At 36.9% G+C, this 14,125-nt stretch overlaps 2 protein-coding genes across 2 annotated transcripts; both read left to right on the top strand.

The window, feature by feature from the left end:
* The first annotated feature begins 1,887 nt into the window (after nt 1–1,887).
* Nucleotides 1,888–2,355, top strand: LOC131070992 (calmodulin-like protein 3). The gene has a single exon (XM_058006700.2). It carries the CDS (start codon nt 1,888–1,890, stop codon nt 2,353–2,355), a length of 468 nt encoding a protein of 155 aa, XP_057862683.2.
* A 9,793-nt stretch (nt 2,356–12,148) lies between these two features.
* Nucleotides 12,149–13,683, top strand: LOC131070980 (calmodulin-like protein 6). Its single transcript, XM_058006688.1, has one exon. It carries the CDS (start codon nt 12,337–12,339, stop codon nt 12,811–12,813), a length of 477 nt encoding a protein of 158 aa, XP_057862671.1. The 5' UTR covers nt 12,149–12,336; the 3' UTR covers nt 12,814–13,683.
* Nucleotides 13,684–14,125: the final 442 nt, after the last annotated feature.

The raw sequence follows: 14,125 nt of genomic DNA, 5'->3' as shown, positions 1-14,125 counted from the left end.
TGCTATGTGCCTTCATTTATTTGCGGACTACATGTCCACCATTTTCTATGGCCTCGCGAAATGGCGAATTAGACTAACATGGCATGTTATGTGCCTTCGCTGATTCACGGACTACATGTCCGCCTTTTTCTATGGCCTCGCGAAACGGCGAATTAGACTAACATGGCGTGATATGCGCCTTCGCTGATTCGCAGACTATGTGTCCGCCTTTTTCTATGGCCTTGCGAAACGGCGAATTAGACTAAAATGGAGTGTTATGCACCTTCGTTGATTCTCGGACTGCCTGGCTTCAAAATGGACCAATCAACGGTTGTGTCTATTATGGCTTCAAAATGGACTAGGACTATCTATTATGGCAGATAATGCGAAAACCTATTGTTCAAAACCGCCAACCCACTACCATCGCTTGTTAGTCGGGAGTTGCGACGTAATTCTTTTTGGAGCCAGCATACATGTGTCCCGCATGATCTCTAACCCTAACGCGATGGTATGCGTCTATTCTGGCTCCAAAATAGACAAATTTTTGACATAGGCTGAAGCTATTCGGACTACATATAGAGGCAAACAAAAAACACAAACAAACAATGCAAACCTTGATCATTTCAAACAAAATCCAAACAGAAACAGGAAAAATAGGAGTTATAGAGGCGGATTTCAACATACCTCACGCCCACCACAACACACAAAACTACAGTCCCAAAAATCCGCCCTCAACAATGAGCCTTCAACAATCAGATGCCCTTCAACAATGAACTAGAATATACGCAGCTTGCTTCAACAAGAGCCCTTCAACAATGACCCAGAATAGACGCAACCTGTCCTTCAATAAGGAGCCCTTGAACAACAATAATGTTTTCATCCTGCATCAGTCTTCTTTTTTCCACGTTAGGCAAAAAAAAAGGTGCCACGTTTTCCCTTTTCTGACGAAGGTACATTTTTTGAAAGCGCCGCCCTCTTTTTCCCGCCGGTATGCCGTCTGAACGCGGTTTCTTAAATCGACGACAGTTTTTTTTAATTTTATGGCTTTTTTTTTAAGCCTGCACCCTCTTTTTCCCACCAGTATATCGTCCGAACGCGATTTCTTCAGTCGTTGGCAATTTTTTTTTTTTGTTTGCTTTTAATGTGCATGTTATGCACAAAACACCACCCCTAACCACTAATCGAGCCGTGGTCGTCCTCCAGCATGTCCACGTAATTTCGCATGGGGCTTGACGATTGAATCCGGCGAGTCCACGACAATTCCACGTCACATACCGTGGATCCGGCTGCTGCGACAAATTGACATGGTATGCATGTCTCGGACATGTATGTCGATGGATGTGTTGATACAACAGATCCTTTTGGAGGCAGAACAGATGCGTCCAAAACACGGCTCATTTTGTACGCGCGAGCAGCTCACCGTTTACTAAAAATTATAGTGTTTAAAAAAGTCCACTCCGCATGCTGGAGACACGTTGCCCTCTTTCCACACATAGACCATTCGGATTCGCGGAATACGGCAGGCACGCTCAAATTCCACATCACAGCATTCAATACCATTTTATTTTCTTTATTTTAAAATTTCTATGGGCAAAAAGTCGTCGTCAATCGTGACGATGCCGAAGTTGTGTAGGAAACAACGGTAACGCGTCTTCAAATGTGGACGAACAACCTCTGCGCTTCTTTACTTCTTCTACCGTCGATCCATTCTTCTTCTTTGAAATGCCCTCGAACCTTCTTTTCTGCCTCTTATAAATACGGATTAATCCTTGCAACCACACAGGAGATCGAATATCATATTCACAGTGTATAAAAATCTATTGCTCTTTACTCTCAGCGATCGATTCAAGTGTACGCTCTTATATATTTAGACTCCAGAGCTAATAGCCGCGTTTTCTCTTTCTTGAAATGGCTGCTCAGAAAGAAATTCGAAGAGTATATGAACTACTCGAGAAAAATGCTGATGGAGCCGTTACCCTCCATGAAATCTGTCAACTCACAAACAAGCTCGGAATGGTAATGCCAGTAGAAGATTTTAGATTAATGGTCGGAAACAAAGGTGCAGGTGATTATAGCGATGGGCTTCAATTCGAAGCGTTTGTTGATTTATATAACTTCATCTTCAACCGCGAACAAGGCGAAGAAGAAAATGAATCAGACGATTTGTTGAAGGCATTCAAGATATTTGATGAGAACGAAGATGGATATATCTCTTGTGAAGAGCTACAACGAGTACTTTCCAGGCTGGGATTGATTCCACATGCGCTAAAACCACAAGAGTGCGAGAAAATGATATGCAGATTTGATTCAGACTGCAATGGAGTGTTAGATTTTTCGGAATTCAAAAGTATGATGTCCGCTACAGTCTCTGCATGATTTCCTGGTAGCGTTTATATGGCATGTTTGCAACTGTGTAAACGACATATATTGTCTGCTAATATATTTTCCTTAATGTAAAGACTTAATTTTTTCGTTATGCTCGAGAGGCATTTACAGTTGTATAGAGAAAAGCGAAAAATCTGTGTACATAAAACCTTCTCCAATCACGATCCTTCTCTGTAAATTTCTTCAATTTTGATTTTCGCGCCTTCTATGTTACCTTCGCTCAGCTACAAGTAACTGCATTTCTTCGTGTACAACGAACTCAAAAAGCAGATGGCTCACAGATTCTATTTCATTTCAGTAGAGAAGCTATGAATGCAATGAGCCCTTGCTCCTATATCAAAGTAAATTACCGACATTTTAAGTTATGCGTTAAATTACATATTTGTTTCTTGGTCAAATGCCTGCTAGAAACCCTAGTAAGCATACGTGTCGAAATGTTCAAAAAAAAATCTTGTTCCCTGCGCATACAAAACTTTCACAGTTTTTATCAAAGATTTGTTTCAGAAGTAGACTTTAATGAAAACAATGGAAATTGCTGTGTTTGTGCACAATTTTCTGTGTATGCGCAACAAGGGCAATGAGGGGATTTTTGAAGCCATACGGGCTGTTCTGGCGCGGAGACGTCGGACAAGTCACTCTTTAAAAATGACGTTACGACTACTATTAACATAAATTTCGACACGCCCACATTGTAGAACAGTGAAAAATTTAAGGGTAATCGCATGACTTTTGTCTATTGAGGTAGGATTTGAAGCAGAGGGAGCATCCCCTATGAAACTATGGCGCACTCCGATGTGGGGTGCCTGGAAACTAATATATAGAACCAAAAGGTCGTCTTCCTTGGCGAAATGCTTTACGATTTGTTGAATTTGGATCGGACAAGTGATGACATGAGACGATGTAGCCAATGGGGTTTCTACCGTTGGTGGAACTGATAACGATATAACTTCAGTGGCAAATGGGTGGTAGTTAGTAGGCTTTACTGATGTGACGGCTGAGTTGACATGAAGGGCCGAGGTACACGATAATCTTCATATAAAAGCCCGCAGTTATTTTGGTTTAATAATACAGATTATTGATCGTTATACATCATTGATTTTGAAAAGAACAGTTACGATTTGTTATGTTGTCATCATATAAAATAACTGACAAAAAGAAACTAGATGAACTACAAAAAACTAGAGAAATAGTAAGTTGAGCATCAACCAATTAATGGCAGTCAAAGAAGCAACATGAACTAAGCATCCACATTAATAAAAACAAGTGAAAATTTAATGTTGAGAATCATCTTGTAGGAAGATTTACACTTTGAACTGTAAGGGGAGATAACAAAAAATCACCTGAATTGGGGTAACATCAATAAATTTATTTAGAGAGTTAAAAGAGGAAGAGTAGGGATGAACCAAGAGATCATGTTGTTGGCATAAGACACTATTCTGGTGATGCTCGGGTCAAGATCGATGATGTCTAGTGCATGATATTTCTTAGGAGTTGTTATTGATGGCAACTCAGCTTATTGATCTTATCCGATATGGACTTTAGGATATCTAGATGTCTTGAGTAAGTTTTGGTATAAGTCTGTTGGTGATACTTAGTGTACAGTGTTGGTGACCATTTCTCATTTCCAGTGATGCATTTTTTGGTTTTAGTGATCAGAGTTAAATTGATTGAGTATGAAAAGCAGATTATCAAACAATCCTATCCTTCGGTGTTGTTTCTTATGCATGTTAGAAGGTTCGATATCCGGTAGGGCAGTAAAAGAGGGTTATCTTCATAATTGGTGGTGTAATGTGTGAACCAGATTCTTTGAGGCGATTCTCGTGGTTTTTGGTAAGTTCGTAGTAATTGGACCGACTTATGGGAAGTGTGTGATCACATGTTTTGGATTTGAAATATGGTCTTGTGAATATTTGAGCCGACTTGAAGCTACACGTTTCATATTTTGATATTTTGAGAAGCCAACTTGTGGGAGATCAATGTTGTTAGTGCGGGTATATAAGATCGATTTGGATAATGGTTTTGGGTGATATTATGATATGGGAGATGATTTTGGGAGCAATTGAGTATAGTTTCACGTGCGCACCTTAGGTTTTGTCAATTCGGTAATCAATAGCAAAGCATAATAGAGCAATTTATCATAATAGCAATAGTGGATCGCTTTGTCCCTAATCGAAACTATTATTTGGCATAGTTAGATTATTTTCTTCAGTTCATTACTCATTGTAATTAATTTGTATTAGCCTGTAAGGCAGTGAGTCTTCCTCTGGGTTGTAGACCTTTTGTAATTAAGCAATGAGCTCTAGGCAGTGTGCCTGAATGCATGTGCATCTCCCTCATGTAATATTGTTTTACTACTGGCCATAGTATAATAATACCGTGGGTACTCAATCCCACCGTGGTTTTTCCCTTTCGGGGTTTCCAGTAAAAATATTAGTGTTATGGTTATGTGCTTGTTTTCTTTGTGGTTTTGCATTTCAGTTTCTTACTTGTGCATCTAGTGGATAAAGAATTAGATTAACAAATTTGTATATACCAAAACACTGATTCACCCCCCCCTCTCAGTGTTCATTAATTCCAACAATTGGTATTAAATCCTTGTGCCTAGGAAGAAGCCTAACAGCTTGAGGAAAATCCAGAAGTTTGAATCAATTGACTCCCATTTGCAAAGACAACTTAGTGTGACACTTGAAGATCTTGATGCAGCAATGAAGGAAAAGAGTATTCTAGATAGAAATCTAAATGTAGTTGAAGACTTTATTGGAACCCTGAAAGATCAATTGAACACTTCTTGGGAAAAGAGAAAGGAGTTGATGGACAAGTTGAAGGAGAAAGAAGAGCAAAGCATTGAAGATCAAGACAAGACAAATGAATGTGAAAATCTTACTAGGAAAATGCGGTTTTGAAGAATGAGATGCAATCTAGTGTCATGAAGCTGACTAAGGAGATTGAAGACCAGAAGAAGAATGAAGAAAGCCTGACTCAATCTTTAAAAGACAGATCTGATGAATGTTGCAGATTGACATGTGAGAATGATCAGTTAAAGCTTAAATTGGTGCAAACAAAAAATGATGGACAAGAACTTGAAAGACAAATCATAATTTTGAGAGATGAGCTGACTACTGCTAATAAATACAAGGAAAAGTTCAAAGCTAGTTCAGCCCAGTTGGATGAGATGCTGGATAGTCAGTTAGAGACATGAAAAATACATTCGAGGACTTGGATTTGAGAAAGGAGAATTCTTTGGTTCTAGACAGAGCAATGCAAAATCTAATCGTCAATAGAACAAGAAACCTCTGAAAAGACAACCTAATGCCTAAAAATTCAATGGTAAATGTTTTAATTGCAATAGATTTAGTCATATGGAAAATCAATGCAGAAGTAGGATGAATAATGGGATGATGAATAATATGAACAATGGTCCTACCTTTACCAGTCAATGTTTCATATGCAATACCTTTTTTCACAAGTCAAATATGTGTAGAATGATGAACAATTTCCAGAATAAGAGATCCTATGCCTATGGGATGTTTGGACATATATCTAACCAATGCAGGATGAGATAAAATCAAAACTATAGGCCAATGCAGAGAAATGTTGTCTGACATGCATGCAACAAACATAAGCATATTCCAAGACATTGCAGAAGCAAGAATGCAGCGGTGAACAAGAACAAATCTAATGAGAAAGGAAAATCAAAGGTTAGATGAAATCGGAGATTAGCATAAGAAGATGTGGGTAAAGAAATAAGATAAAAATGTGCAGAATGACTACACACTTGAATCTTGTGATGGAACCTCATCCGGTAACTAGGGCTTTTTAGCCTTAGGGGAGTTTTTCATGCAGATCAATAGAGACCCCTCTTTGAAGATCTGTAACCATTTTCGAAAGGTTGTAGAAGATCTAGATCAAGCATGTAGATAATATTTGGAATATTTCATGGAGATTTGAGATTCTGGTAGGCGATTTTGTGAAAATCAAGATAACTGGAAGCTTTAAGGATGATCATTTATTACAACAAAAAATTAGTTTTTCAAAGGTTAAAAATCCATTTCAAATTCTTATTCTTCACAATGCGAATGAGAGATAAGAGCAAAATGTAATAGAGTAAAAGAGATTTGACAGCAAAAATTGAGTTTGAAGTGATAATTTAGTGATTCCTTGCACCTGGTTGTGAATCAAGAGGTATTTGTCCATTCACGAGCTACCTTTTTAAACCTTAAATTAGTCATGGCATTTGCATCCGATATTTCTACACCTCTGGTAGTTGAAATTTTTGATAGAGAAAGGCCCATTTTCAAAAACCATGCTTTCAAATTTATTGAAGATGATCCGGAAGGAGCATTTTCTTCAGTCCCATAGGATTTTATTCATAATGAAGAAATCAGGGCATACATTCAATATGATAATGAAGAAATTGGCAATGCAGAGATGCTTACCCTCTATAACAAGCATATGACAGATAGTCTGGGAAATATGAAGTCGAAATAGAAGATTCTTCACGACAAGGGTTTCACATAGTTTATCCATTTTCTAGTATTTGATGAAGCAGAATAGGTCTGGTACATTCTAAGTAAGGTTCATGATGAGTTCACATGGCTGGAAAGATCTCATAAGCTTACAAAGAAGGCCATTCAAGCAATCACATGCTTGAGTGCATCCAGTGAGATTCCTATTCTAAGGAAAGTAGAGATCACCATTGTGGGGATTGTTACCAATTCCCAATATGACAATTGGTCGATGATAATCAACAATATTTTTGAGCATGATGTAAGATTTTCCCCAATGGTCATGGGCTACAAGGTATATCAATCCAGTACGCAGAACTCAGTCTCCTGCATATCAGATGCTGAAGGAGGATAAAAGGTATGATCTTTGTTCAATACTCCTAAGTGAATTGATGAGAAAATTGAAGAAAATAAAGAAAGATAAGAAACATACCTTCAATTTTGGATCCTTAATTGTGTGCTTAGCTCTTTATTTATTGAATGAGATCCCCAAAATTAGTAAAGTCCAATGGGCTTATGACAAACTAGTGTCTATGCAAATTAAGGAAGGATTATTGGGTATAGGTGACAATGTGATGAGAATATCTTCCTTATGGAGCTATCTCATGAATTTCTGGAAGCCACCATGAAAAAAAAAGAGAGAATTCCCAAAGAGATAATGGAGAAATATGAGAAGACTATTTGTTTCAAGATTGACAAGGATCAGTGTCACATGGAGGCAGTTAAGCCCAGAATTGTGTGGATCATACCTATGGGGTAGGAGGTTGATGCTGATATGCTTGATGCATATGCCCAACACATGTTGAGACAACCGGTAGACCAGAAAGAGCGGAGATTTGGAACTTTCCAGGATGACCTAGAATTGAACAAGAAGTTCACTGGGCCTGCAAGGAAAATGAAGGTGAGAAAGGAAGTTGAGGAACTTGCTGAGCAAATGGGCATTACCAAAGAAGCAGTGCAGAGAACAAGGGAGAAAAACATTTTGAAGGAGGAAGATGTGGTGAAGGCACAAGCTAAACCGACTCCTCCCAAGTAGTCCAAGGCCAAGCCCAACAAATTTTCACCTACCTCTAGTGTGCAGAATCCAGTACCTCCACCCAAGCCTAAACCAACAACATCTATCATTAGAACTAAGATGAGGAAGAAGGAGAAATCTACAAGGCAATATGTTGCAGCAGAAGAGGAAGCATAGTCAGATGAAGAGGTGAGGGAAGTCAAGAAGACTACCACCTATGCAAGGGTAAGCTAAAAACCTACATCCGTTGATGCTCCTCCTCCCAAGAAAGCTAAGTCACAAGGAGAGCCATCTGAAAAGGCTAGAGCCAGCAACAAGAAGAAATCTGAGATAGATCAAGCTCTTAAGTTCAGTAAGCTTGAAGGCCCATATGAAATTGTGCCTCCTATGACTTTGTAGCAATTAATGTATGAGATTTCGAAATATGGAAATTTGAAAAATATTTCTATATATTAGGAGAATTTTGAGGATAAAGATCAACAAGGTGTTGAAGAAGCAATTGTAGAATGTATGGATAAATTTAGTAAGGTCTCGATATAATTATCATCTGTGATCTCCAAGAGATTGTATGACATTTTGGATGCAAGGAGACATACAACTTCACTTGAGGATGAAAGAATAAAAGAATATGTGCTAGTAAATAATTCTTCTGTTATCTCTAGAGATGAAGTCACTTAGTTACTGAAACTTGCCAAGGATAGATTTCGAAGAAAGAGAATGGTAAATAAACTTATGGTAGGGAAGAAAGATGAGGTAATAAAGGAAATTAAAATAATTTTGAGATAGATTTTGATTGATCAGAGAGTTGATGTGAATCTAGAAGACTCTTCTCAAGAAAAATATATTCTGGAAGAAAAAGTAGTAGTATCTAAGCTAAAGGATACTCCATCTATCCCAAATGTACCTACAGATGTTACCGATGGATAGCAAGATCAATCATCTGGATAGGAAGCTCCAGTTGATGCCTTTGATAATCAAGTAGTCGATAACTTTGGTGATTCTACTCAGGATTCTTCAGAGATTGATATCATTGCAAAGATGATAGTTGAGGAGTTAGGTGAAGTAGGAAAGACTAAAGATGATGACAAAGAGGGTGAAAAGGATAACAATGAAGTAGTTGGAAAGGAGAAGGGTGAAGAGAAAACAAACAAAACTCTAGCAACCATGTAAAAAGTCACCATTCTGGATAAAGGAAAGAAGATTGCAGTTGAGGATGATCTTTCTCATGGTCTGGTAAACTTAAGTACTTTGTCCCCTCTTCAAGCACTAAAATTGGCCACCCTTGCATAGATCAAGGCTAGTTAGGACTTACTCAAGTTTGCATTAGAAGAGAAAGAGGTGATATCTTTGGCAACAACAATTTTGAAGAAATTTTTGCTTAACCTTAAGCAGATTTCCAATGAGTCACCCTCCGGTAAGCTTAAGGATTTGTTAAATAAAGTAGAATCGGATTTTGTATCATTAGAGAAAGTTGCAGATATAAAGGTTTTGAATAAGTTCAATGAGATGAGGCTTCAAACCTATTTGAAAACAATTGAGGCTGATAGAGATGTTTTGAAGTCCGTGGTAAAAAGTGTAGAAGATGCATTAGATGAAAGTGGCAAAATATTCATATCATGTCTCTTTTTTCCCAAGTTTAATGCAGATATTGATAAGTAAATGAGAGATCTTGAAGGGAAACTAGCCAATATTGGTAATTCATTTTCTCCACATTCATTTTTTAGAAGTTCCCCTAAATCTCAAATAATGGATCCTATTGACAAAATAAAGGACATGAATAAGGAAAAAGAACAAGTGTTAAGAAGAGTGGGTGAACTGAGAAGTCTGATCACTACCTAGATGGACACCTTACTTGGAGCCTAGAAAGATACAATAAGTGCTTTAGGTAAACCGGTGCCCTCAGATCTCAAAGGCATTGCAGTTCATATATACATGTTTAGTGCTCTGATTAATGTTTTAGATTGTTTCCTAAGAGGATAGAATGAGTACTTGAAATCCTTGAAGGTCACTTATGTAGACATTTTTAAATTCATCTAAATTATTGCCTTCATTTGTACATTAGTCTTAGTGGATTCCTACTTTTTTCCATTGATGTCAAAGGGAGAGAGATTTGGGAGAGAGAAGTGAAAATCGATGCTCATTCTTAGGGGAAGTCAGTTGAGTGTATAGATTTCAGATTGTTGGTTTGCTTGTAGTTTTTGGAGTTGTGGAATACTTATCATTTTTTACATTGTTGCCATCAATTCCAAAGGAGGAGATTGTTCGCATAAGACACTATTCCGGTGATGCTCCAGTGAAGATTTATGATGTCTGGTGCATGATATTTCTTAGGAGTTGACATTGATGGCAACTCAACCTATTGATATTATCTGGTATGGAGTTTGGGATATCCAGATGTCTTGAGTAATTTTTGGTATAAGTATGTCGATGATACTTAGTGTACAGTGTTGGTGAGCATTTCTCATTTCCGGTGATGCATTTTTAGTTTTAGTGATGAGAGTTAAGTTGATTGAGTATGAGAAGCATATTATCATGCAATCCTATCCTCCAGCATTGTTTCTTATGCATGTTAGAAGGTCTGGTATCTGGTAGAGCACTAAAACAGGGTTATCTTCATAATTGGTGATGTAATGTATGAATCAGATTCTTTGAGGTGTTTCTCATGGTTTTTGGTAAGTTCAATGTAATTGGACCAACTTATGGGAAGTGTGTGATCACATGTTTTAGATCTAGAATATGGTCTTGTGAAAATTTGAGCCAACTTGAAGCTACAAGTTTCATATTTTGATATTTTGAGAAGCTGAGTTGTTGGAGATCAATTTTTTAAGTGCGGGTATATAAGATTGACTTGGATAATGTTTTGGGTGATGTTATGATATGGGAGATGATTTTGGGAGCGATTGAGCGCAGTTTCACGTGCATACCTTAAGTTTTGTTGATCTGATAATCAGTAGCAGAGCAAAATAGAGCAATTTATCATAACAACAACAACTGATCACTTTGTGCCTAACCATAACTGTTATTTGACATAGTTAGATGGTTTCCTTTAGTTCATTAGTCATTGTAATCATTTTGTATTAGCTTGTAAGGCAGTGAGCCTTCCTCCGGGTTGTAGCCCATTTGTAATTGAGCAGTGAGCTCTAGGCAGTGTGCCTGAATGCATATGAATTCCCCTCATGTAATATTGTTTTACTACTGGCCATAGTATAATAATATTGTGGGTACTCAATCTCAACATGGTTTTTTCCTTTCCAGGTTTCCAGGTAAAAATATTGGTATTATGGTTATGTTCTTGTTTAAGAGATTTACATGTAAAAAAATTATTTAAGAGATTTACATGTAAATCTGGGGTAAAAACTAGTAAAAATCTATGAAAAACAACGAACTAAAGAAATCCGTCGAATTGTCTTTACATCTGTTTTTTCGCATTGTGTACGAGTGGATGGCTAAAAGAGGAATGCTATTGATGGAACAACATTAGTAAGAAGTTTAATTTGTTATCTTCTTTGATGTTTGATTTGATGTAATTATTTTTCCTCAAATTTCTAAAATAGAAAAAAAATAAAAAGAATAAAACTGCTGGAAAATGTGAGCAGCTAATTAGAAAAAACAATAAAACTAACAAAATTATTTAAATAAACAACCTTAACTATAAGATAAATTTTATTTTACTGCTTGACATGGATTCTAATGAACGAACTAATTAAATTTAGTGAAGTAAAAACATTCGTCTGTCTATACACACAGGGACTAGTAAGATATAAAGCAGTAATAGAAAGACCAATTCAATTAAGAATGTCAAATTCAGAAAAATATTAAAAAAAAAATCCACATAAGATAAATATGTTTGTTAATTTAATAAATAGCCGAACTAGATACATAAGATTATCGTACATTAACAATGGTATCTAATTTAAACACGCCACTTTTTGTACGCGCGGCTATGAAACAAGGGAAGCGCTTTTCACATGGTGGACACACGGTTTCCACACACATACGTCAGACACACTAGATAAGTCGGATTCACGAATACGTCAGACCCTCTAGATAAGTCGGATTCATTATTTCCCCGTTTCTACATGGAAAAGTCATCGTGAATCGTGATGATCTCCAAAATGTGTACGAAGCTACGGTAACGCGTTTTCAAATGTGGACTGACAACCTATGCGCTCCTTCGCGTTCTAATCTTCTTCCTTGCAACACCCTCCAACCGTCTTTTCTGCCCTTTCTGCCCCTTATAAACACGGATTAATCTTTTCAACCAGACAGGAGATCGATCATATATCATACTCAAATTGTATATGTATCTATCGCTTTTTACTCTGAGCGATCAATTACGTGTTTGCTTTTTCAGATTGTATATGTATCTATTGCTTTTTACTCTGAGCAATTGATTACGTGTTTGCTTTTATATATTTAGAGCTAATAGCTGCGTTTTCTCTCTCTCTTGAAATGGCTGATCTGAATGAAATTCGAAGAGTATATCAACTACTCGAGACAAATGCTGATGGAGCCGTTACTGTCCATGAAATCTGTCGATTCACAAACAAGCTCGGAATAGTAATGGCAGAAGAAGATTTGAGATTAATGGTGAGAAACAAAGGTGCAGATGATTGTAGCGATAGTCTTCAATTCGAAGAGTTTGTTGAATTATATCATTTCATCTTCAACTGCGAACAAGACAAAGATATATATGAGTCAGAAGATCTGATGGAGGCATTCAAGATTTTTGATGAGAATAAAGACGGATATATCTCTTGTGAGGAGCTGCAACGAGTTCTGTCAAGACTGGAATTAATTCCACATTCGCAGCAACCACAGGAGTGCGAGAAAATGATATGCAGATTTGATTCAGACTGCAATGGAGTGTTAGACTTTTCTGAATTCAAATGTATGATGTCCGCTACAGTCTCTATGATATCTTTGTAGAATTTTTAAGGCCTCTAAACGTGATATATTGTCTGTTTGTATATTTATAATTTCTTTTATTGTTGAAAAGCATGGAATTTTTAAGTACTCGGTACAAAACTACCTGCCACGCTCTACATCAACAATTATAAGCTCGCCTTAAACCTCTTCAAATTTCGCCAACTATGAGTAGTATCATGTGATATGCCTTGTTGCTGCTTACTTAGTTCTGAACTGATTTCTCATCCATTGTTTAATTCCTATCTTCCTCAGTCCTTTAGGTCAAGTAGAGATAAATTCCTTCTTGTTCTAAACTCCTCTAGCCATTGATAAGATTGTTCTTCTCACTAGGAAACCAGGGAAAATGGCGTAAACAAACTAGCTTCAGGGGCTTCCCTCAACCTCTACTTCCTAGCAGTGTAGGGCTTTGACAATGCTCCCTCCTTTTCCTGATAGTGCAGGGGTTTGATTATTCTCATTCCCCTCCTCTTATAGCTAGAAATGTTACCCCTAGTTGATCACACCAATTTCACATAACCTTTCACTCATAAACTGATTACAAACCATATTTATATATACAAGATCATGTTTTCATGCTAAAAATAAATTCTTGAAAAATTTATCTCAATCAATCAATGGGACTATTTTTTTTTTTTATAGCTCACTAGTGATGTCTTTGACAATCCTTTTGTCTCCAAGCTAGGTGCACTTCGACAGATCCATTGACCTATTTGGATGATCATTTTGGACACTAATATTTAAAGGGTGCAAACTATTACCACATTGTATTTATTTGCAAATTTCTATTTTCTGTTTGAAAGGTGTTCATTGAAATTTGTGGATGTTCCTGCAAGATACGAGAAAACTGTCATCTTTCTGCATTGTTCATTTAAATGTTAGCAGGCTTCTATCATCCAAACTATTTCCATGTTGCATTTTATTGTAAATATCATTTTTTGTATATATTAGAATGTTTATACTATATTTATGTCATCACACATGCCAACAATCATATCTGTGAAGTCTCCCATACCAATTCTATTTCAAATTCATTACGGTATATTTGAACTGATATTTTTTTTTGGTATAATGTGTTAATTATTTTTTTGTAGTGGCTTTTTTTTTCTAACCGACATCCAGACATTTGCCTTACATTTGAAAAATAATTTGATAGCTAAAAGTTACGGGAAGGTACAGGGGACCATGCATACCACAGAGAATACAACTCCTAGGATGCAATCTTTTTCACAATTGAAGGATAATTGGCATGCTATAAGAGAATTGAAAGATGTATGAAAATAGCTCAACTTAACCAGTTTGATATTTAACACGT

This window comes from Cryptomeria japonica, chromosome 3 (assembly GCF_030272615.1).
Source record: "Cryptomeria japonica chromosome 3, Sugi_1.0, whole genome shotgun sequence".
NCBI classification, from domain to species: Eukaryota; Viridiplantae; Streptophyta; class Pinopsida; order Cupressales; family Cupressaceae; genus Cryptomeria; species Cryptomeria japonica.
The sequence above is the reverse complement of the archived record's forward strand: the minus strand, read 5'-3'. Positions and strand labels throughout refer to the sequence as shown.

What these genes read in the sequence shown, in the direction of transcription:
- LOC131070980 (XM_058006688.1), top strand. Translation starts at nt 12,337, where the DNA reads ATGGCTGATCTGAATGAAATTCGAAGAGTATATCAACTACTCGAGACA.
- LOC131070992 (XM_058006700.2), top strand. Translation starts at nt 1,888, where the DNA reads ATGGCTGCTCAGAAAGAAATTCGAAGAGTATATGAACTACTCGAGAAA.